The sequence below is a fragment of the Labrus mixtus genome, chromosome 16 (genome assembly GCF_963584025.1).
Source record: "Labrus mixtus chromosome 16, fLabMix1.1, whole genome shotgun sequence".
Lineage (NCBI taxonomy): Eukaryota > Metazoa > Chordata > Actinopteri > Labriformes > Labridae > Labrus > Labrus mixtus.
The window spans coordinates 2,142,742-2,168,584 of NC_083627.1; the positions used below are offsets into that span (position 1 = coordinate 2,142,742).

A 25,843-nucleotide genomic window follows, 5' to 3' on the forward strand; every position below is an offset into this window, starting at 1 on the left:
CCAACACCAGAAGAGCAACCAGCAACCTTTTGGACCTGTCCTGATGGGATGAAATCCTCTTAGGTGTGTTGGCTCTCTCAGAGCGGGCCGAGTCATGATCACACAGCCGTTAAATCCAAAGCCCGGTGCTCTTTGGAACCCTTCAAAGTCGCTTTGCTAAGAGCGTCAGGGAGGAGGGAGGACGAGGGGAGCAGGCAGAAAGATCGCTTTGTCTGTGCCCGCTGCTGAGCCGGTGTTATAACGATCTCAGTCGACTGACGGGACAGAAAATCGGGGCATGCACGACTTCGATGAACCCATCTTCAATCCTTGGCAAAATAACAATTTCCCCCTCCGAGCAGTTCTTGAAGTGGAAACGAGATGAACAGCGTCCAGGGGGATGAAGCTGCGGCTCTCGATGGGGAACGTTATTAGTGGCAGGGGTCGAAGGCGAACTCTGTGAGTCCTCCATGGAGCTCCACCGCCTCCTCTGACCAGGACATGATGTCACCGGTGAGGTGGCCCACGCAGGTCGCCTGGCTGTGGATCTCATTGGCCGTCAGGACTCTGGACCAGAACTGTAGATCGGACAGCTCTCCCATGAAGGACTGAGTGACGTCGAAGCGGCCTCCCATCGTGTCCTGTTAGGAACAGTGAAGAGGAACAGGGTCAGGATTTTTTAAAAGTTGCACAAAAACCTGAATCAGTATTCTCTCTCTAATGAGGGATACCAAACAAGCTCATCCAGATTCTCAACAATGTGTTAATCCCCAAGAGCCTGTCCTGATTCGAAAGTCTACCCAGCACTTAAGTCACTAAGGACAAAGTTTGACTCAGTTTGATTACATGATTCTGGCATTTAAAGGGTTAAACTCCTGATAATTATTCAATATTTTATATTTTTAAGCAGGGCTGAAGTTGTTTAAGAGATTTATGCAAAAAAAAGTAGAAAAAAATGTCAATCTGTTCTATTTTTATAGCAGTTTTTGTAAATTGGACATTTTCGCCCTCCAATGTCCAAACAGGGAACTAAATCTAAATCTGATGCTACACAAAAACTAACAATGCATCAAAGTCAATATTTTGGATAATCTTTGACATATCCAAGACTGATTTAAAAAAAATCCCCCAGCCACCAAATATTTGTTTTATTGAAAATAACTAATTTTTGTGTTTTTTTTTCTTAAATAACAACAGTGACATCAAGTAATCAAACTGGCATTTAAAGGGTTAAATCGCTAAAAAGGATTGAATGTTTGGTAGTTTTGAGCAGGGCTGAAGTTGTTTAAGAGATTTATGCAGAAAAAAGTAGAAAAAAATATCAATCTGTTCTATTTTTATAGCAGTTTTTTGGAAGTGGACATTTTTTGTCCTTAGTGACTTAAGAGGGTAGTAAATTTGTTTCCCAGTGTTCTGTTGATGTATTAAAAAAAATAAAATTTGCATTCCAAAAATGTCAAGAGAGAGACTTTCTTACAAAAAATGGTGCCATATGCACTAACACAGAGAAAATGATGGCCAGATGAAGAGGAAACATTTGACAAAATGGACAAAAATGTCCATAATGATGCATGAGGGTTAATATGACTTATGCTTCAGTTTCTTGTGTTTACTGACTCGACTGGAGAGCATCCTGTGAGTCTCACCTGCTCCTGGCCCAGGATGAAGGTCCCTCCTGGTTTGATCGAGTGCCAGGCTGACAGGTTTTGCCCTGAGCCTTTTTTCACCCCGTCCTGGTAGGCCTCCCAGACACCCTCACGCGTCGACCACGTCACACACACATGGTGCCACTTTCCGTCGGTCATGGTTATGGGCAATGTCACCGCCTTAGACACACAGGTAGACAGAGACAGGCGCACGATTAATGGTGAGGAGGAAAGAGAACCAATCATCTCTGTTGATGTGATATGTCAAACAAACAAACAAACAAACAAACAAACGCCAGGAGACGCTTTCCTTTTTGTGTTTGACCGTCACTCATTGGGGTTATCAGCTTGATTCCACTGTTTCCTATGAGCGAGTCCTAACAGCCCGCACACTGAAATGAATGCCCCGTTTCCACCAAGCGGTCCGGTTCAGTTCAGTTTGGTATGGTACCCATTTATTGACATTTCCACCGTCAAAAGTTGGGAATGGTTCCTGAAGAAGGGATCCGTACCGTCCTACTTTTCTGGTACCCTTCTGTCGGGGTGCCAAGGGTCAATTTTGTTTACTGTGTCCCGTTCTTCTTCTTCATTGAACTACAGTGGGCTACACTGTGTTGGGCTTCTATGATGTCACACTATTTTGTATCTCCATCTGGCTTTACACTCCGCTTACCAAATAAGGGAACGGTTGGCTGTGGAAACACAAGGAAGATCAGGGTTTACCGTACAGAACTGAACCAAACCGGACCACTTGGTGGAAACGGGGATTTAGTGACGCCCCCTTTTGACCCCCCACCAATGCCCTCATTTTTCCATTCCTGTTGCTCAAGTAGACATGGACGAGGAACGAGGAGGACGAGTGCTTGGAGAGTTTAACAGGAACATCTTCCTGATTGTTGTTCCCTTTATGTGCTCAACAGAGCTTTTAGATCGTCTTCAATGTGGAGATAGAGGTGCGTTAACCTTACATGAGTGTTCCCTGTAAGCGTGTCTAAATCTACTCCTATAACACGCCATGGGTCACTAAGTCAGTGACCTCTCGCATACAAGCTAAGAAACTTGCTTTTAAACATGGAGCAGCCCCTGAGCTGCAAACTGTAACTAAAGAGGTACAAAATAAAAAATGTAAATTGGAGAACAAGATGGCTACAAACAACCTCGGCTCGGCCCGGTCAAGCATGAACGCCATCACCTAATGAAATTGTTTTATTGACCAGCCCTTAGTCGGCCCATGATTGGATCCTGAGGCCTGACCTGACCTCACGACTCGGACACGTCATCATGTTGGAGGAGAGACAACAGAAGTTCATTTTAATCTAATGGCCTTTCTTTTCTCATCTCCCATGAATAATTGTACTTCCATGACAAACCCGTTTCCCCGTTTCTCCTCAAAACTCCAGAAAATGAATGAAAGGCTGAGAAAAAAATCTGCATTCTGACATCATTCAACTTGGTCATTGACCGGTTTCGATCGCTGCCAAGTGTGTAACTAGAACAAAAGAACCACGTCAGTAAATGTTGCTACTACAGACAATTAGGCTAATCAATTAGGATAATGAGATTCATTGCTTTCCTGATTTGTTGTTGAGCACACTGGAAGGGACAGAAAAACATCTGTTTTCCTCTTACGTCGAGGGAATCAGCCTTTCAGAGAATTCAAGATTAGGAGGCTAATACACTAATTGACCAATAAGTATGTCAAGAACAGGGGCGGGGCCAGACTTTTTTTTGACCGGGGTGGCCCAACTGGGACGCTGACTTATGCAGGGGTGGCCGGAAGTGTGATGTGCACACATTCACACACACACTAATTAATATCAATTGTTTACCCTTTCTAACATACTCTACTTTAAACGGCAAGATAATGCCTAAAAAACACACAAAAATACACTAATTGGGAATGTTTTGGTCCACCCAAATGGCCAAACAAGGCAAATAGCCAATCACAGTTTAGGATTTTTGGGGTGGCCAATCAGAATCCACAACCCCTCTGGACACGCCCCTGGTCAAGAATCTGTGTCCAACTCAACGTCTCATTAAGACACTAAGACGACATTCCTTCTGAGATTTAAATGATTTTCAACACAAAGTTTTAAGTCAAAGATACGTCACTGTCTTACTTTTTATTGGAGATATACTTTAAAGACAATAAGGGCAAACAGACGTTTCCTAAAGCTCCTGACTCACACACACACACACACACACAGAGAAGTAACCTTCTCTGAGCCGTGGCCGATTTTGAAGGTTTAAAAAGGATTTTTGAGAGCTGCATTGTTGCCCACTGTGACCGGTCTAATAAAGCTTAGAGAAGCAGCTTTTTAAGAGCAAAATCCCCCCAAAAGAGCTTCATAGAGCGACCCAAGTCTTTAATCCTTTAATGTAAAGTAGAACCAGTGTTTCCTGTTCTGTAGAGATGAACCGACTCCTTTTCAGTTAAATGGAAGCGACTAACTAACAGACTCCTCTAAAGACAAGAAAACACTCAGAAAACAGACAAAACTGAGAATTAAGTTGTCACCAGGTAAACTTTGTAATCTGGTTTGACGAGTGTGGCTAACGCTATCAGTTTAACCTGACACAGCTCACATTCAACTTTATCGACTTTGTCAAACCAATCCACTTAAACGAGATTCTAACTGTCCACTGTGCTTGTTTACATCCTGGTTGTAGAGCGAGGAACTACAGCCGGTCTATGGTCACAGCCTCTGAAAAACACTAGGTGGACAAAGATCCTTAATGCGCCCACCCCTAGGAACAACGGCGTGATGAGGGGGCGTGGTGTGTTATCTGGACTCTGCACCATCGGGTTGCATGGCGTCGCTCTTACCTTGTCGTTGATCAGCAGCTCCATCGGGTTGCTGCCCCATTCGATCAACACCAGCTCATTGGCTTGTCCGGGTACAGCGTAAGATATGGGAGTACCCAGGCCCGGTCCCTCTCCCGCCTTCATCCACAGGCAGACGGTCAGGGCGAAGATCTCGTTGATGACCGACCGCTTCATCCTGGCGTACATGTAGTTGGTCCTCATGGGGAAGTCCAGAAGGAAAGCGTTGGGACTCTTTAGCTTCTGGTGATTTCCTGATGAGACAGAGTTCAGAATCAGGTCATTATTTCAGTATGCATCGTCTTAAACTGGTAGTTGGTGTTAGTGGACTGGGTTAGGGTTAGGGTTAGGGGTTAGAGGGTCTGCTGGGACTAACGGTCTATGGCAGAGTTAGTTTCTACATTTAGGGTACGCAATCTTTGATACTGATGACTGATGGAGGGCAGACCCCCCCCCTGTTGCAACATTTCTTAAATTCCTGAACACTATGGCAAATATCAACCTCGAGGCCGAGAACGCATTTGGTATTTCATTGTCATTTCATTGTCACAAATTCTGTTTTTTTTTGTGTTTTTTGTGGTTTTCTTTGTTGTTTTTTGTTTTCTTTCTCTCTTCCTTCTCCTTTGACTCTTCTTCTCTTTCTTTTAATTAAATTCTATTCTTTCATTTTATATAACTAATTTTTTGTTTGCCCTTCCTAAAGATGTTAAATATCGTAAAGAGAAAGGGAAGAAAACCTTGATGGAGGGAAACATTTATGAATTTATGTAACACAGATCCAAGCTACCTCAGTTTTTACTTCAAGCTACTTTAAACAAACTGTAATACATGTTTCTGTATTGTAAGTGTTATTTTTTAGTATTTCCAACATCACTGGGGGGACACGACCTCCTTATGTTGAATATAAAATATGTGTACTGTATGTTAAAGTCTTTATATGTGATGTTTCACACTTAAATATAATATAAATCAAGTATCTCCTCTGAAAATAACTCTGTGAGTCATGACTGTCTACAATGGGTGTAACACCGAGTCCCACTGTCTGTGATGTTTTCAGAGTTTTCAGAGTCCTATCTTCACTTTGTTTACATCGTCGGGACGGCCGGCTGACTCCTCCCCTCGTGTATAAAAGTTGTTTAATTGAGGGACTAGAGAAAAGAAGAATAACATACTGTACTCACTGATTAACTGTGTTTCTAGATCACGCTCATTTCAGGTAAATTTACATGCAGTGTGAAGATACGAGCAGAATAAAGATCGCTAGCATTAGCATGCTAACACAACAATGCAGCGCAAGTTGTTTTGGTTTCATGCTGGTGCTCAAGGGCGACATCTGCTGGATCAAAAAATCACATATAAAGCCTTTAAGACATGATGACAATACAAAGTAATAAAAAAACAAATACTGTTCTACGGTTTTTATTTCTTGTTCCATTTTTCTCCCTCTTCCCTCCAAGTTTTCGCGACCCCCCCCCCCCCCGCACTCTCTGGTGACCCCCCGGGGGGACTGGACCCCCACTTTGAAAAACACTGGCCGAGAGCAACCACAACAGTGTGCCTAAGAAAAGACTGCACACAAAGATGGAGGCATCAACGTTTTCTTTTTCATTGTTTGGATCCTTTAGCCCGGGAATATTCACAGCTCAAGTTTAAGATGTGTGTGTGTGTGTGTATGTCCGTACCGTGGTCGCCGGTGGCGTGGTGAAGTTGGCTGAGAATGGTTTCCAGCTTGCTGTGACCCTGAAGACTTGTCTCTTTGCCGCCGGATGGCTGACGCCTCGGGTGATGGTCGTCGTGGTGGCTGTCATAGTGGTGACCGTCATGGTGGTCACCGTGGTGGTCATCGTGGTGGTCATCGTGGTATCCAGTTCCGTGGTGATAGTCACCGTGGTCATCGTGATGGTCGTCGTGGTAATCATGGTGGTCGTCGTGGGGATCAAGGTGGTCATCGTGGTCATCGTGATGGTCATTGCGGTGGTTGCTGTGATGGGTACCGTAGTGACCATCGTGCCGGCTGTGGTGCGAGTCGTAATGGTGGTTGTAGTGGCGGTTTTGATGACCGATGCGATGGTTGTACCTGTTGCTTCCGTGGTGGTTGTTGCGATGGCTGTTGTGGTGATCTGGACGACGGTGGTCGTCGTGGTGGTCGTCGTGGTGGTCATCGTGGTGGCTGCTGCCGCCCCGGGGGTCAGCGCGGTGTTCATCGTGGTTGTCGTCATGGTGGTCGTCGTGGTGGTCGTCGTGGCGATCGTCGTGGTGGTCTCTGTAGTAGCTGTGCAGCTGCTCCTCCAGCGCGGCGATCTTCCTCTGGAGGAGTTCCCTCAGCGAGCTGGAGTAGGAGCTGGACGAGTTCCTCGCCTGCAGAGACAAAAACGCAGCGGTCAGGATTTCTGACGGTTTAAAGTCAACGTTTACCGATCGATCAGCTGGTGACCGGATTTAACCTTTTTTCTCAGCTTGTTGATCGCAGACTCTGACCCACAAAGCCACACAACACTACGGCCATCAATACACAATAATCAGCGTTTTATAAAGAAATTAAAAAGAATATCCATTAAAGAGAAGGTTAATTCTTGTTTTTGCTGTTAGTTAAAGTTGTTTAAAGAAAGAAAACCCCATCGGAACAAAATCATATCGGCAGGTCAGACCAGGAAATATCAGCTCATGAAACTCTCCCTTTGTTTTCAGACTTTTGAGACCCTGTTTAATATGTCAACATCTGAATGCTAAAAAAATAATTAAATATCGGCTTAAGATGTAAAAATAATGTTACTGTCATCAGTTGGTTGCCGGGTAGGAACCCATTTCAAAGTTTTTGGAAACATTAAAGAATAGTAGGTGGATAATTAGAGGGGATTGTAAGAACTACAACTTCTGGAGGTCAGTTTCCTTCTGCTGAATCTTTACATAAAACTTTTGCTTAACTCAGAAAAAGGATGAAAACTGGTTGCTCTCTGTTTCCCTGACTGTTCATGTTTTTACCATAAATGCTCTGATTAAATAAAAGCCATTTTAACCACATTCCCTCTTGCGAGTGTCTAAAATCTCCCCGTGGCTTCCCTCCTTCCTTCGATAACTGAATCCAAGAAAACGACTGAATCAACCTGAGAGTCAGAACTGCTCTGAATCCATCTCATTGTTATGAAGTCAATAAAGAAGAATTGTGTGGGACATTTAAAGTTGCTGCATGATGAATGTTTTTTTTTTTTGCCCCTCCCTTCTCGTCCTCCTGCCTCCTCTCTTTTTCCCTCACCGGCTAAAATCCGACTTTGTTCTCTGCCAGCGCACGCCACGATTAATAGCCTCGTCAGCGGAGATTAGGCTAATTGAAGCCAAGGCCGGTCGCTGCCCTTCGTCGCACGGCCAGAGGCTGCTGGGGCGGACATCCTCTTACAGGAGAAGTGACGGACAGCTTCTGTTTTGTCTCACACCTCTCAGAGGGATTGAAGGGGATTTGCGGCGACACTTTCCCCGAGCGTGGCGTCTGACCACCTGCTCTGATGCTGAGGTATTTCACAGCTCGGAGCGCAGCTGGGCCGCCCTCTCACAATGTGACACCAGAATCATTACACATGTGAGACTGCATGTTTGGTTTGCTTTAAGTCTGTGGAAACGATTGATGAAACAGAGATCGGGTACCCTCTTTCTTCTTCATGACCCCGCCCCCGATATAACAGCCACTTATGTTGCTCCTGTTTGGTCACAGGTCGTTTCAGGTAAGGGTGAAGGCTAATCAACTTTGGCCAGCTTCCTGTTGAGTTAAGATCACTGATAGCCAGTAGAGAGTCCCAGGAGAACGTCTCAAAAAATATTTATCATTAGCTTTGTTGTTGAGATGCTAGCTGACAGCTTTGGTTGTTTGATGTGTTTGGGAAGTCTACGACTACGACTTTTAAAAATCTTTGTTAAAATGATTCATTACAACATTACTAAAAGTCATATCTCTGAGAAAAAACTCAATATTTGACATTTCAAAGAATGCATCATAAATAAATCTTTAATGTGAAGGAGCAGAAAGAGCACCGTGCAGTTTAGCAGACCTTCTAACAGTAAATTGGCGGCTAACGTCACCGTCAGCTGATGTGGCAGCTGGGCTCGTGACCCGCAGTGACGCAGGATACGACCTCAATTAAGTCAAACCTTTGATAGGCTTCCGCCACCCAGCAGACTACTCAGCCCGTCTTCGTAGAAACATTACTAAGCACTTCAACGCTCCAAGAGGCGAGGCAGCAAATTTTGTAAATAAATAAATAAAATAAAATATAGTAAAATACAGCAGACAGGATTAACACATTTTAAAATAAACATCACTTGTGTCAGACTTTATATTGTTTTCTTCAACTGTCTTTCTGGTCACTTTCTTTCAGGCAACAAGCCACACAGCTTCATCCAGATGGCGTTTACATTTAAGGTCATACTGTACACTTTCTTAAAGGTCCCATATTCTGTAAAATCCACTTCACCATGTTTCTCTAACTCTAATATGTGTCTCTAGTCCATCCTCTCCGTCTTCTGCCTGCTCCACTTTTCAGAAAATGTGTGCTCAAACAGGCCGTTTGGAGGTTTTCCCTTCATGACATCACAAAGGGCAGTAGCCCCTCCCACAGCTAGGTGTTTGTTCTGCCCTCTGAGTCTGCCTTCTCACCGTAAACAATAGGACATGGAGCGAGAAAGCCGGAGCCGACCCAAGTCCTTCCAGAAAGGTGGCATGGTCAGACACCGCTCATTTACATATTTAAAGATACAGACACAGAAACAGCCTGTTCTGAGCAGGGCTGAAATAGAGGGGTTTATAGACATGATCAAATACAGGATCAGGGTGGATTTAGAACAAGATATGTTTTTGAGGAGTGACCCCCAAGGACGTCACATTTCTGCTGCTGTTTGTTCCCGTCATTATCAAATCATTATTAAAGTTGGTTGTAGTCCGAAGCATGGGCCGAGAAAGTGCTTACTCAATTTTGAACCAGATCCGATTTGACAAGACATTACATTGTCCAAATTGTCACACCATTGTCTGAAACAGCAAAACCACATCATGGAACATGACTTAATGGTGGGTGTAAGCATACATGGTCAATAAAGCCGTTTGTGGTTATGCTCAGAGATTTGCACATCAGGAAGCCTGGAGTGTTTTCTTGGCGTAGGTCAGTGTTCTCCAATGGGCTTACAGATTTTTTTTTTTCTATGACCATTTTCAAGTGTTTCAAATCATCTGTATTGGAAAGCATCTATTACCGTAAGGTCCAGAATATTAGTTGCAGAGGTACATAATAGGGTCTTTTTTGGGGGGTCTCCCAGAGGTGAAAAAAGGTTTAAACTGTCGTTATGCACAAAGATTTGAATTGCATTCAGCAAACTCCACAGAGTGTTGATTCTGTGCAGCTGTGTAGCTCTTTCTAGAACCATCAATTTTCACCATGGGGAGTTTGCAATCCTTCTCTCTACTGGTATGGTAGTTGACCTCTCATCCTATGGTAACTTTGATAGTTGTGAAGTACAGACTCACCGCCTACGACCAAGTAGAGCCGCGCTGCTGGTCACTTCTTGTCATTAATTAAGGAGTCTTTTCAATCAAACCAGGACTCCACAAGCTTTATTTACTGAACAGTGTATCACTGTTTTCTTTAAATGCATGATACTGATAGTGACCTAATGAAGGAGAAAAGACGTTAAAAACGGGGCACCACCAGCCCAGGTCTTTGCTGCCATGTATTGAAGCAAGCTTTGCCCAGCCAGGAGGCCGTTTGTTTTAATGAATGGGGTCAAGTTTCAATCAGGTCAGGTCGTGGGCAGTGGGTGATGAAGGGGGCTACACTTCAGATGGGGTAAGCCCTATGTTCCCATAGCCCAATGGTCCCACAGCCCTATGTTCCCACAGCCCAATGGTCCCACAGCCCTATGTTCCCACAGCCCAATGGTCCCACAGCCCTATGTTCCCACAGCCCAATGGTCACAGCCCAATGGTCCCACAGCCCAATGGTCCCACAGCCCAATGTTCCCACAGCCCAATGGTCCCACAGCCCAATGTTCCCACAGCCCACTGGTCCCACAGCCCAATGTTCCCACAGCCCAATGGTCCCACAGCCCAATGGTCCCACAGCCCAATGGTCACAGCCCAATGGTCCCACAGCCCAATGGTCCCACAGCCCACTGGTCCCACAGCCCAATGTTCCCACAGCCCACTGGTCCCACAGCCCAATGTTCCCACATTTCTAAGAATTTTCTCAAAATTAGGCCCTATGTTCCCACAGGGTAGGGTTAGGGTTAGGGTAAGGGTTAGGGTAAGTTACCCTAACTGATACAAATTTATGAAAAAGGAAATGTGGGAACATAGGGCCTAATTTTGGAAAAAATCTTAGAAATGTGGGAACATAGGCACCCTCCCCTTCAGGTCATGACAGCTCATGTCTCAGGATATTTACTCACTGGAATATCGGAGACACAGCCCACTTTTCAGATAGGTATAAGAAGAGCTTCTTACACACCAACCTACCCACAGTAACCTTCATTATCCTGGTTTCATATCTGTATTTAGGACACTTTTCTTTTGTATATTATGAATATCTACCTAAGAAGTTTCTTTAATGTGAACTTCACTGTCACACTGGTTGAACACGGCCTGTCTGATGACACTCACCTGCAAGTTCTCCAGCCTCTCTTTGAGCGTCTGCAGCGTTTTGCCCGTCTGCTCCGGGGAGAAGGAGGTGTGTTTCCCGTACGACGAGCCCTTCCTGTGGTGGGTGTCCGGCCTGTGGCTGCCGTGGGAGTAGTGGTGGTCGGTGCCGTGAAAGGGCCCGTGGTGTGAGGATGACGACGACGATGACGACGTGTGGTGGCCGTTGTGATGCCCGTGGTGGTCGTCATGATGGTTATCGTCTGTGTCGTGGTGAGTATCGTGGTGGTTGTCATGGTGATTTTCATGATGGCTATCGTGGTGTCCAGTGCTGTGGTGACCACCGAAGCCCTCGCACAAAGTGAGCTTGGCGGTCAGCTCCCTGATGGTCTCCCGCTGATCGAGAATGGTCTCCTTCTGCCTCACGAGGCTCTCGCGCAGGTGCAAGATGGTGGCTTTGGCCTCGTCGGACATCATGCCGCGCCGGCTACCTCCGCCGTGGTCACTGCTGTGGCCGTTACTGCTCGGTCCATGGGGCACGCTGGGCGGGGAGTAGCAGCTGGGGTCGGCCTCTGGCGGGATAGGAGTGCAAACAAATTTGGGACTAATGCCGTAGTCATGATCCATGCCAGGCAAGCTGCCGGTTGCAGCTGCACATGACAGGAAGTAGTAGAAAATGAAAGAGCGTAGAGGAAACACGGGGAGGGTGAACCCCAGAGAGGCCCCAACCCACTGCTGATGCCCGGCAGAGAAAGGCATCAGACTCAGAGGACTGACGTCTCTGGCCATATTTGGCCTGAGTCCAAGTTACTCCCTGACAAGTGACTGTCCTCCCACGCCTTAGCTTTGGTGTGATGACCACCATGAATGGCGTTCATATGCGTTGGATTCAAAGGCGTTGGGTCGATTCATATCAACGAAGATGACCTCTCCTCACTGAGAGCATAAATCCCTTCAGGAGGAAAAAATGTTACAAAATCCCAGGCGGATAATCCAAACCACCCAAAGAGTGCTGCCAAACGTCTCTTGAGTCCTGTGGTCACAGAAGGCTTCTGGACTCCATGGCGGGTTAACAAATCAGGAGAGCCGGTCTGATGTGTCAGGACAGGTCCTTCAGCTGTCTCCGGGAAGAAGTGTTAGGCCTCGACTCGCCAGATGATCCCTCTTGGCACCGTGGACCTCCTGTGTTCAACAGCCAAGAGTAATCCTTTTATCTTCGGCTTCTAACAACCCATCTGATCCCAGAAGAAGTGCTGCTACCTTCAAAACACAGAGAAAAAACAGGATGTCAGCAGAAACAAAATGTCCGCACTCATTTTGAAGAGGCGTCTGGATAGGTTGGAATTTTAAGGAAGGTAATCAGGGTCAGAACTTGACGAAGAAAAAGTGATAATTTGCAGACACTCTTGTAATAGTTCTACAATTCTACAATTCACTTAGCAGACTCTTTTATCCAAAGCGACGTACATCAGAGAGTAAGAACAACACAAGCAAGGATCTAGAAAAAAGGGAACAATGTCAGTAAGAGCAAACGATCAGCTTTGAGTCTGATTGGACACACAGGTGCTGACAGGAAGTGACCAGAGGCAAAGCACAACATTGAGGGCAGTTCTTGAGAGCTCTAATCAGTATAGAAACCATCTTATAAGTCGTCGTTATCAAACAAAAACCATCGTCATTACCATCATCATCATCATCAATAATATGGAGACCATCATCATTAAGTTAGTAGGTATTCATGAAAGAGCTGGGTCTTTAGCTTTTTCTTAAAGGTGCAGAGGGACTCGAATGGAGTTTGGTAGTTCATTCCACCACCGGGGGGCAACGGAGGAGAAGAGTCTAGTCAGCGTCTTAGGACCCTGTTGTGAAGGTTGGATCGGAATAGTTGTAATGGAAAATATGCAATTTTTTAGAAGACAATGTAGAAGTAAAAAGATGACCTGCATCATAACAACGACTCCCCAATTATCTAATCGCTTCTTCAGTCAATCAGCATTTCCTGTCGGCACTAAGCCAGCAGACTGCCATATAGGTTCAGTGACGCCAGCAGGCAGGTTGACAGCACTGAGGGGGAGGCCAGTGGGGGATCGTCACGACTGCAGCAGGCTGTGGAGTAATGAAATAACAGCCAATTAAACTGGCCCTAAGCCTGTAGCCGAGCAATTCAGTCTGATGAAAGCTGCATGGTTTTCATTTGAAACATGGGTGGGCCTGAGGAGCCCATCTCTCACACCGGGGTCTAATGAACTGTGGAGCGCTCACCCGCCCTCAGACATTGTGTTTAAGTCTATTTAGAGACGGAAAAGGTTAGTGCGTTAAGGAAGGAGGACCAAAAGTAAGTGTACCAAGACGGCTGCATTGTTTGATTTAAAGGGGACATGTTATGAAAACATATATTCTGAACATATATTTGTGTAACCTGAGAGTCTACTGACCCACAAAATGTGAAATAAACCCATCCAGTCCTTTGTTTGTGGTCTGCATAAGTCTTACAACACAGAGAAAAATGCTCTGTTTCAAATGTGCTCTCTTTGTGATGTCACAGTGGGATTCTGGTAAAAAAAAAATCCCCTCCCCTCCCCTGGTATCTCCACACATGGACTCCACCCACAGACTAGAACAAAACTTTTGAGCATGTCCGACATTTTTATTCTCTCTACAGAGGAGTGATGTCTACTGGGAAAACTCAGGGGGCGGGGTCATTACATTTAAAGAGACACACACACCAAAACGGAGCGTTCTGAGAGAGCTGGTTTATACAGGGTCACAAACCTCCTCTGGTGCTTGATTCATGTTATATTTTGACCAAAGCACAGGACTGTTTGAAAAGGTGGAGAAGGGGGGATAATATGTCCTCCTTTAATAGTTTAATTCTGAAATGAGTCAAACTGTCTGTATACCTTACAGTGAAGGTAAAGAACATTGTTTAACTTCACCCATTTGTCAAATCCTAGCTGCTAAAACGATATTTCTCACAGTGAAAAATGTCACTTCCCAAACATAAAATGGATTCTGTCTTATTTGTGGAGCTTCCCGGACTCCAAACAGAAGGTCTTTAAACTGGTATAAATGTGTTGATGGAAAAAACTGACACTGAGGATCCATATTTCTTCCATATTCTAATTGGTTGCTAGTTTTTGGAGAAAGGAAATCCAGTTTCTGAGACTCTCGGTCTGAGAGTTGAGAGTATTTAGGTGAGCAATGCTGTAGAGGTTCTAAGAACCTTTATCCAACTGATGAGGACTGAGCGTACTCATTGAAATGATTTCTGTCTGGAGGAAAACTGCGAAAAGGACCCGACAAGTATCCGTTTGTGTCCCAGTTTGAAGATTTGTCCTCGGTCGTTTTACCTGTAAAGGTCAGCCAGAGCGGGAGACAAGACGCCAAGAGGAAGACGTTTCAGGACACAGGATGTTTTCCCTCTAAGCTCCTTTATCTTTATAGCCTATCACTGCGGCTCAAACAACCTCCGTTAAGTACAAACAGCTGAGTCTCAGGCAATGAACTTCATGTGACATCATCCCCTCGGAGAAACTGCAGAGTTGGTCAGACTGTGAAGAGGTTAACGTTTCCTGTAGGTTAAATACAAAGATGTAGCCGGTGACAGGTAGAAACAACGCGCCTGCTTCTGAACAAAGACAAAAAACTAGACTCACACTAATCAACGTTTTACATCTTTGGTCTTTCAATCTGTACAATATGACGATTGTAAAAATAAAAAGTAAGACGTTAATGGGACGTTTGTCTGCAGGACTTTGGACTTGTTCATGATTCAACTGTGTGTTTTTTATTTTAAGTATTCAATCAGAGTGCAGGGCGGAGGCGTTAGAGTGTCATTATTCAAAAGTTTAAATAAGTTAGACATATTTTTCTGCATAATCCTTCGAATGTCCAAGGTGTACCAACCACTGAGCACCCGATGTAGCACATGTTAGCTCACACAGACGTGTCACTGACTGTCTGTTTCAATAAAGCCTGAGCGTCCGTTTGAGGGTCGATTTAAAAAAAATCTTAACAGTTGCTTCGGTTGAATGTGGGTACTATTTAGCATACTTTTCTTCCTTTCTAAAACGCCGTTAACATCCATTAACCGTCTGTTCCTTTAGGTTTCAGGCCATAGGCTGGACGTAATCTCAATGCGCTCTTCTGATTGGTTTCTCATGACACATTTTGAGGCCTTTCGACTGTGGTCGCCATGTTGTGGTCAAATCTAGGTATGATATTTGACCTCAGCTTTGAACAACATTCAGTGATGTTACCAAAAAGGTGGTGAGGGTAGAATGGACTGTGAGAGTGACAGACGGATTGGCTCGGCAGTCAACAGGATACAGATACAAGCGGCCGAAATGAGTTTCCTCTGGAGGGTGGGTTACATGTCTACATATAAATAATAGTGGCCTATGCAAACAGTGAGTGATTAAAACCTGGCGCAGGGATTGGATGCTTTTCAATCTTAAAAAGTAGAATCTATAGACACACTGCAGAGCTGAGTTCCTTTAGATCATCGTGTTTACACCTGAGGAGTGAAATCCTCCAGAGTGTATCAGTACTGATCTCACAGCTATCTGCGTTCTGATAATTCACTTTTTTTCAGGAGGCGTTCAGAGGTGTGCCTGATGCCAACAGAAGAGGGCTTTAATCCGACAGTGAGCCCCGCGCTCTGATACTTAAAGACAACTCTAGAAGAGATTTAACTCATGATACTCCACCGAAGCAAGCGGCGACACACATGAGCCCGGAGAGCAGGACTTCATGTCACCAAAAGGGGGAAACAGTGTCCGTTCTAGACCACTTTTACTGAGGGGGCAAAACTGGGGCCAGTTGTTTTGTCAGAAAGGAAAATTAAACCCAGGTGAAAAATAGACAAAGCCAAATAATAGCACACATCATTGAATACGATGATTTATATTTGTTTCAGTAACAGTATTTAAAACTAGATTGTGAGTCCGGTTGTTGAGTCAAATACTGTGTATGTGTTATGAGGGGGGTTCTTCCTTTTGGAGGGGTGGCCACAGGGGGGACCAAGCTACCCTGCCTAGAACCGCCCATGGGGGGAAACCTGCAAGCGTCTCTCTTTCCTTCTTTTACTGAGAGAAGAAGTCAGACATTAGACGACTGTGGACCACCTGACGTGATGTTTCTATCTCTCAAATCATAAATGCTCTTTCTTCGTCCTTGGCGGTGCCATACATCAGTTTGATCTCGACATCTTATCTGCTCATGTTTTCCTGGACTAGTGTTGACAGATTTATGATAACTATCGTTTGTGTACCATCATTTTGCCCTCTGTACGATGTACCGTCAATAAGGCCAAATGTACGATCATTTTGCCATTTCAACCTCCCCTCAACCAAACACTGTTTGTGATTTGAGAACAACCAATCACATCAGCAGGACTGAGAAGGCCATCACATCCCAACACGTCCTCCGCTCTGCTGCCAGGCTCCACCCGCCAATCAAATCATCGTCTGATGTCCCGCTCACGCCTCTTTTACCCGACAGACTGAAGGAAAACACACGTCTTAAACAACTTAAGCTGCTACTAGCTTAGCTACACGCGGAGCAGAACAATTTAATAATGTGTTCCTCTGTTATTTAAATCAACATGGTGTGCAGGGCATGGTTTGCTTATTCAGTGTGGTATTAAGGACCTTTCTTCTTCTTTTTTATATACAGTATGTTTGAGAGTTTTGAGTAAAATACGATCATTTCACAGCGCAGTTCGACATCACTGTCCGACCACAACAACAACACAGCTCCCTGCCTCGCGTCCTCCACCAAAGGGTGACAGACTAATAGGATTGATGGGATTTAATGCTATTTAACGAGGGATTGGCTGCAGGGTCCTCGCTCGGCCAGAAGAACTCCCCCCCCCCCCCCAAACCCACAGAGTCAAGACATTGTTGTTGTGGCAGCTGTCTCTGCAGAGGAACACAAATCTCTGCATAATTCACCTCATCTTTACAGAAAGTCACATCATGTTTGGTGGTCTTCGACTTTTAGTCTTCATTTCAATAAAATCTTAGTTTGGGCATTTTTGAATGTGCCTCCAGTTCTTCCCTCGATGCACGTTCAATCAGCTCTACCAACTGTCAATCAACTTTAGGAAAACCCTTCCCATCCTCAGTTCGTCCCTGTTTAATGATATGCAGAAGCAGAGTATCTGTTCATGTGCATGCTTAGCTTCTCGAGCCAATCCAAGCCCCTCGCCCAGATTACTGATCCAGGCTCAGGGTTTGTACATCCCACCCTGTGTCCTCCTGCAGCTTAGAGAGACGTCCCTCCTCCCATTTTTCCACAAAGTACCCTGAGCTGACCTCTTTGTCTCACGCAACACTTCACTCGACTCCGCCCCCTCCTCCCTGTCAGGTGCTCTGACTGGATGCTAAACAGTCCGAGTAAAGGTGACTCTGCACACCTCAGACCTGTTTAGGGGGACACTTGTAGGACTGATGGTGTTTTTCAGTGTGATGTGTCAGAGAGTTCACAGGCTGTGAAAGTGTTTCAACACCTGTACTGACCTGTTTACCTCTCGCTCTTTATTAACCTGAAGAAAGAAAGAAAATTCTGTTTTCATTGAAGGAAAGCTGTAAAGGATGAAACCCCTTAAAAAGGGGCTGGCCGATGTGAACAATTCGTTTTTAAAGATTTTTTTGAAAGTGTGAAAACACCAAAAGAGTGTGCAAACTGCGGCAAAAGCTTCCAATCTATGTCTGAGGAGTACGTTGGCCATGAACTTCAGACCGAGGTTACGACCAATCAGCATTTGGTCGGACCGTTTAGATTGATTCAATAACTAAAACGTTTTGTTTTTTTTAAATATCAGCTGTTTGAATTCAACGCTGCTTTTATTTTGGAATTAAGTAAGGGCAGAAAAAGTTTCTCTTTCTCTGTTTTGTTGGTTAAGTTGATAACAGAAGTCCTGGCCTTCTTGATTCTGATTGGCCGGTAGGAGAGCGACATTAACAAGCATGGCAGTATTTCTAAAGTTGAACTATACCAGCCTAACTAGACCCTAATTATTATTCTAGATGGAGTCTTCCTCAAGTTGTTAACACAGTACCATAGCTGCTCGGTTCAGTCGCCTGGCTGTCTTTTTTCAACATGATGTTTTTTTCTGTTAAAAGAAATCCCTCTGAGCGCGTTAATGGGAAAGTCTGACACAGTTATAAAAGAAACTCCTGATGAAAGCGTCCTTCCGGCTCTCTCTGCATTCTGACAAAAAAAAACATTTTAGTGCTGAAGCTTTTGTGAAATCTGACAAAGGGAGAACGATTCCTCTCAGCGTAATGTGTGTGATTATACTCATTTATATTTAATATGTGTGGAAACGAACATCCAGTTCTGTTTTTTTGTGCAGATTTCGGGGGTGCCAGCTTTTTTCTTTTTGTTGTTTTTATTCCCCGCTGCTGAAACTCTGAGATGAACAGCCCGGTGTCTTATGATGCCAAAAGCATCAGAGCGGATGTAAATAATATTCCTCAAGGTCGTCCCCTCGGTGAAGTTTCAGGAGGCGTTCAGAGGTGTGCCTGATGCCAACAGAAGAGGGCTTTAATCTGACAGTGAGCCCCGCTGTCTGATACTTAAAGACAACATTAGAAGAGATTTAAGTCATGATACCTGACTGAAGCATGCGGCGTCACACATGAGCCTGGAGAGCAGGACTTCATGACGAGCAGCACCAAGGGCAAAGACGGCAAGCCACTTTATTTTTTCTCTTTTACAGAGACAGTATAGACCTCCATGTGCTGCGAATACAACCCTGATAAAACCAGAAATCAAAAGGCCAAAGGGTCACCGTTGGTTAACGTGCATGAACCCCCTCAGATTTAGATGCGTGGACCAGAGCGTCGACAATATGTGAGGAATTCTGGCTGCAAGATATTTATGCAATGAGAGTTTTATTTGTGAGAACTTTTAGTTACCAGGGTTGTAAGTTCTCAGGACCAGCCTGGTGCCACACAGTTCATTTCTCTTTTGGTACACTGTGCAGGGCTTGAATGTTTTTTAATAACTCGTCTGGTTTGATTATTTAAAGTCTTAATATGTGATTTTTCACACTTAAATATAATATAAATCAAGTATCTCCTCTGAAAATAACTCTGTGAGTCATGACTGTCTACAATGGGTGTAACACCCGAGTCCCACTGTCTGTGATGTTTTCAGAGTTTTCAGAGTCCTATCTTCAGTTTGTTTACATCGCCGAGACGGCCGGCTGACTCCTCCCCTCGTGTATAAAAGTTGTTTAATTGAGGGACTAGAGAAAAGAAGAATAACATACTGTACTCACTGCTTAACTGTGTTTCTAGATCACGCTCATTTCAGGTAAATTTACATGCAGTGTGAAGATACGAGCATAATGAAGCTCGCTAGCATTAGCATGCTAACACAACAATGCAGTGTGAGTTGTTTTTGGTTTCATGCTGGTGCTCAAGGGCGACATCTGCTGGATCAAAAAATCACATATAAAGCCTTTAAGGTCAAGAGTTTTGCATAATTTGGGACACGGCTGAGTTGAGTTGTTGTCCAGGAGGCTGAAGGCCCGCCTCTTGGCCTGTAATTAAAAGTTAGAAGGAGATAGAGATTCCAATATGGCGACGCCCATGTTTTATACAGTCTATACTTTGACCTCATCTCTCAGTCTCTGCCATGTTCCTTTTGCTGATCTGTATCCTCCATTTCAAACTAAGTGCCAATGACTTGTCCCTGATGAATAATCGTTGTTCCTTTGGTACATGAACCACAACTAAAATGTTCCATGCCATTTGTAGGTTAAAGTGCAAAACAGGCAACAGCTCAATTAAACCGTCTGAAAAAAGGCTCAAAGAGAGTTAGTGATTCCCTTTTTGATCTCAGTCCCGCCTCACAATCACAGCCTGAGTAATTACAGTTTAGAGCTGTGCGGGTCAACAGCCTTCCACTGTGGAGCCGTTAAGTACCACGCGCTCTGAGGGGCTTTACTTCACCTTTGAACGTTTTATTTTGGTACATTTTGATGTTGGTGATTTTGGTCTTTTGGTCATTTTAACAGAAGTGTTAAAGTCCTTCATTTCACTTTAGAGCGTCCATTATCCTGAACACATCGCGGCTGACTGTGAGGGAAAATACTCAAATTTATCTTGTTCTCTTTTGGAGGATGGTAGAGAAAATTAAAGACCAGTCATCCATCCATCAATCCATCCATCATCCATCCATCAATCCATCCATCCATCCATCCATCCATCATCCATCATCCATCATCCATCATCCATCATCCATACTGTCAAATCCATCAACTGCCCATCCATTCCAATTCTGTCCCATCCGATCCAAACCATGCATCCATCCCTCCATCCTGTCCGATCCATCCATCCTTCCATCTATCAATCCCATTCTGTCCCCTCCTATCTGAGTCATCCATCCATCCTCCATCCATCTATCCATCCATCCATCCTCCATCCCAAACTCTGTCCCACCCTTTCTTATCCAATCCATCCATCTTTCCGTCCTTCCGTTCATCCATCCTATCCGATCTATCCATTTCTTATCTTTATTAAACAAACATTACCAAACTTTGCAGTTTGTCTACTTGTTTATATTCAGCATTTGAATTCTGCCACATAAAGCTGAACTAATGATCTCCTCTAACTCTCACCCTAACCCCAGTGAAGCCGGCAGTTATCATTAAACGACTTCCAGCTAAGACTTCCTCATCTGAGTGGCGTTTATATAAACACCTTCACTTCCTGGTCCATCCCAGACCCCGGGAGTCGTGCCTGATCATGTTTCTGAAAGTCTCCGTTCACCAGTATCATGCACGCTCTGTCAGGCCTGCCCTCAAGAGGAGAAAAGAAACAACTTTTAAAAATGTTTGTTGAATGGAGGTCAGATCATTTGTGATGCGTTGCAGGTTTGTTTTATGCAGATATCTGTTTACAGAGGCAGATGGATCCGTCTGCTTCTGGTTTCCATACTGACTATTGCACACACTAAAAGCCTGCTGATTGGTCGACACAGCTCGGACTACACATGTACTATAAACGAACCCAAGAACAGCACCAATGATGAGGATCCAGACCCCAGAGTACGGCTCTATATCTCAATCTAGAATCTGTAAATGGAGATTATCAAAGTGAAATCCTTTCACTGTCAAGCACAATATCACTCCCTCGTTCTGAACTTTTAGTTACATCAAAGGCAGCGTGAACAGTAAGCGTGCACGATATGAGAAAAGCTTCATCTGACAATGCTTGAATGCAACGTCCTGTCAATTTCAGATCTGGAATTTTCATCACTTTATCGACATTATGACCGCGCTCACTTTGCAGAAAACTGTGGCCCTGATGCAAAGTTTTCTCCAAGCTAATGTCTCGAACACTCCAACAGGACTCACCTCAGTTAGGGATCTGAATATGTGAGGCCAAGAGGATCATAAATTAACACACACACACACACACACACACACACACACACACACACACACACACACAGAGCATTGAAATGTTCCCCTTAGCTTTAAACTCACTGACTGACTTTGGCAGCCGAGCAGCTGACGTTGAAGGTTAAGATTTATAGTTTCCACCACCACATGTTTTTTTTTCCTGTGTGGTGTCTTTGGTGAACTTTGACCTGAGCGTATTAGTGCTGACCCCTGCTGCATGTTTGGGTGGGTCAACGGTCAGCGCCCTGCCTTCCCCCCGAGGTGACACGGGGACAGCTTCATTAGAGACCTTCCTGTCCGGGGTCACCATCGCCCGTCTGTCTGCACATACTTGTGATTCCACTGAAGGCTCTCAGGCTCAAGTGGAGAGAGTGAAAACACAAACAATCTAATGTGACAATACGGCGGCTTAGCGGGGAGCTCAAGAGGCGAGGCGAGGCGGGGAGCTCCGGTTTCTCAGCAGTAGTCTGGACCCGACTCAGCACACAAACCAGGTGACGATGATTCACAAGAACAAGTTACAACAGCTCTGTGAGGAGATAAAGATATTTTGGGTTTCATTTTTGATTCTAGCCTATCACAGGTGTCCACTTTCCATGATCTTTCCGCCTCATGGTTCTGTGAAGGGCGCTGTAACTGAAGTTTAATTGGCCCTTCACGTGAAGTTGACTCCACTCTGTAATTGTTGAATTTGTTTTTGTGTGTGAATCACTCCGTGGTGAGAGGAGAGCGCTCTACAAAAAGTGGAGTTGTAATGTGCTTAATGTGAGGACAAAAAACAGGAACATGTTAAACCGTCTGCAGACCCAGAATCTGAGAAGACCCGATTAAAGAAGTCCTCTGGTTTTCAAACCTTTACAGACGAGACCTCTTCTCTTTATGTGATCGCTCTCCAACGTAAAGAAAATCTACGACGGAGGATTAGGGCCTCGTTATAGATTCAAAATCTTCAATTCTGTGATTTTTTAGACATAATTTTATGAGATTAAAGTCTCACATATATGAGCATGAAGTCGTAAACTGAGGGAGGTAAAGTCGTAAATTCAGAAAATAAAGTCGTAAATTTAAATAAAAGTCATACACATGTTCAAAAATAAAGTCCTACATTTGTGAGGTTCGAGTTGTAGATGTTCAAGATCAAAGTCGTAAGTTTAAGGTATGAAATCGTAAATTTGAGAGACTGAGGTCGTAAAAAAAAAAGTTGTTCATTTAAGAGATTAAAGTTGTAAATGTACAAGAAGAATAATGTCATACATTGGAAAGAGATTAAAGTCGTACGTTTCAGGGACTAAGGTCGAACATTTTTCAAAATAAAGTTGTAAGTTTACAAGAATAAAGGCGTAAATTCAGGTCATAAAAAAAGGGAAAGAAAGATGTTCATTTAAGAGAATAAAGTTGCAAATTTAGAAATGAACAAGAATGATGTCATACATTGGATATTTGGGAGACTTTTCAAAATAAAGTTGTTGATTTCAGATGTAAATTTATTTGAAGAATAAAGTCTTACATCGTAGAGAGTAAAGTCTTAAATTCATGAGATCTTAATTGTAATTTTACAACATTAATATAGTTATTAAAATAAACACATTCAATCCATGACAGATAAATTGTCTGTTTTGAGGCGGTCTGAGTGCTCGACTGTCATTGGTTACACCTGCGTGTTAACTAGAGGAGGAGGGTGTCATCTTACAGGATCTCAATGTTTTTCATGTTCTGTAGTCTGCAGCTCTTTGGAGTCTCCTTCCTGCTCCCCTAAAGTCCTGAGATGATCTGAAGTCAGTGTTGGATCCTGATTTTAAAACGGTCACTTCTTTGCTCTCTGAGTCCGAGTCATGCTTGTTGGGATGTAGATTTTTTTAATGTGAGTGGTGGTGGATCTCGTGTTTACAAGCTTTCTCTGCGGCTAATGAAGAAAAAGTCAAACCAAGGTCTCAGAGCTGCACGTGGCCTTTAGCCCAGAAGGGAACGGGGAAGGATGCAAAGGCCACAAAAACAAGCAGCAGAGAAGTTTTACTTTAAGAGAGCTGATGCAAAATGTAATAAATGCAGTTCTCTTCAACACATGACATCCAGCATAAGACAAGTCATCACAAAGTCACAGCAAAAGATGACATGAAACAAAACCGTTTTCAAATCCTCCATGCTCGAGTGTTTTTGGGATCTGTTGTTCTGGAATGTAAATATTATTCCCCCGAGGTCGAGTTCAAACAGTTCAAACTCATGAGGTGATTTCATGGACGCTAAAAGAGAACGCGTCAAACACATCAACATCTTAGCTGCACGTGACGCAAAGCTCATCAAAAGTGCTCTCATTTCTAAACAAGGCTGAAGGTGTGGCACATGCAGAGGTGGAGACAGGTACACGGGCGGGGGCGGGGGCGGGGGCGGGGGAAGGGGGGAGAGAAAGTGTAGTCAACAAGCTACTTTTGGAAAATAATTTAAAAACTGATTCTGCACAAAAGAAAAGTCTAAAAAGACTTCAAATAAATCCTGCTCCAGCACGTACACTCGACCGCATCGAGCCAAATCTTCCAACTTTATCCAAAGTTTAAAAACGCTATAATCCGAAGTTTGGTCCAAACATCAACAACAGAGAGGCACCAGCTGAGAAATCAGGGCTGATGGTGTTACTGATGTTTCAAATAATTAAGCCGATTGCTGACGCAGACGTTTTTATCTTGTGTGGCTTCACACTGCCGACATTTTCTCTCAAGTTTGACCAAGAAATCAGAAGAGTTTGTCCCACAGGTGACCTCTTCTGTCTGCCTGATCCCTCTAAATGTGGGGGGCAGTATCTTATTCTGTGAGGGACCTATAGGAGGGTCGCTGGTTCAAGTCCCGGTGCGGACCAAGTCTGGAACTTGGTCTGATAGCTGGAGCTGCCAGTTCACCTCCTGAGCACTGCCCATGAGCAAGGTACTAACCCCCCCCCCCCCCCCACCAGCTAAGGAGCGCTCGCCGTGTGCAGCCCCCTTACTCTGATATCTCTCCATGGTCCACAGGATCCTGATTGTGCATGTGTGTGTGTTTCAGTCTATGTGTGTGTAACATGTTCAATAACAGAGTGTAGAATTGAGAATATCTTTAATCTTGACCTCTGAATCAGCTGCTAGATGTTCTGGTTTAAGAGTTAAATCGATACAACACATGATCATCAGCTGTTGACATCAGTGCATGTCACTGGGCTGATATCATCAGAAACCGATGCATGCATTAAACCGATGCATCGGTGCGCTCCTGCTAGCGAGCAGGTCGTCTGTTGTTCAAGACTTCCAACATCAGCGCGGCTTCACATAACAGCTCAGCGAGCAAGTTCAGGAAGTCTTTACTTAAAACCTGCAGCTTAATTCAAACTGACATGAGAAGAAAGTAGAGATCAGTTTCATAACGAGTCCAGGTAGATTTGATTTCTATGTGAAAGTCTAAAAAGATGTCCAGCTAAAGGTTCTTATTCTGGGTTTGATGAGTCGGACATTTTGTTTTTATCTGCATCTTGTTTTCAGAGCACCATGAATACCTGCTGTGTGGCCGAGCTTTACATGTTGTTAAAATATCTCAAATCTTACACACTGATGAAATCCTCACGTCCGTGTGACACAACTTACACAAAATCACTCGGTTTACAATTTTCAAAAAGTGGAGAAAAAGTCCAGAAGTATCTCTTTGTTTTAATTACACTTGGTGGTTTGGTCTGCGTCACTGTAACTACCGCAGACGTTCAGCTCTGGCTCTCTTTCTCACCCGTACTCCATCAGAGTCGATGAAGAACATGGACAGATCCAAAAGGCTGAAACTAAAAGAAATCCCCTCGAAGGTCTGCTTTTGAATTAATTAATAGAAAATAATCGACTAAGAGAAAGACTGAAAAGTTTTCTTACCTGCGTCCACGTTTGGAGTCTGCGAGCTGGTTAGTCAGCACACTGATCAGCTTGAGGAGGATTGGCTTTAGGGGGATAATTTTAACCCTCTCTCTCCAACTCTCTCTAAATCTCTCTTCCTGCTCTGCTGCAGCTTCACTGAGACCCCATTAAACAGGCGTTGTAGTTCTACTTCTGGTGTTTTACACTTTAAGTGAGCGACTTTTAAGTGCTGGAGAAGTCATTTATTCTTCATCAGAGAAGATCTCGGTGCAAATCAGTGATGAAAACGATGATGTTGTTTCTTAAGTTTAAAAAGCTGCAAACAAAGAAGCAGCATGAATTTAGTCTTCAGTTTTCTTCATTTGTGCTCATTCACAAAAACAACTTAACATTTAAAATCATGTTAACATCATCATCAACATCAACAACATCAACAATCATCCCAAATCTGTAAACACACTTCAGTGACTTTAAGCGCCTCTGAACACTCGCTGTGAA

The 25,843-nt window shown here is 44.1% G+C and overlaps 1 protein-coding gene across 1 annotated transcript; it reads right to left on the reverse strand.

The window, feature by feature from the left end:
- Positions 1–211: 211 nt before the first annotated feature.
- Positions 212–25,706, reverse strand: LOC132991064 (neuronal pentraxin-2-like). Its single transcript, XM_061059651.1, has 6 exons — positions 25,364–25,706; positions 11,090–12,325; positions 6,132–6,807; positions 4,453–4,703; positions 1,626–1,805; positions 212–620 (listed from the first exon to the last, which is right to left on the reverse strand). Exons 2-6 carry the CDS (start codon positions 11,852–11,854, stop codon positions 411–413), a joined length of 2,082 nt encoding a protein of 693 aa, XP_060915634.1. The 5' UTR covers positions 11,855–12,325; positions 25,364–25,706; the 3' UTR covers positions 212–410.
- Between the last annotated feature and the right edge of the window lie 137 nt (positions 25,707–25,843).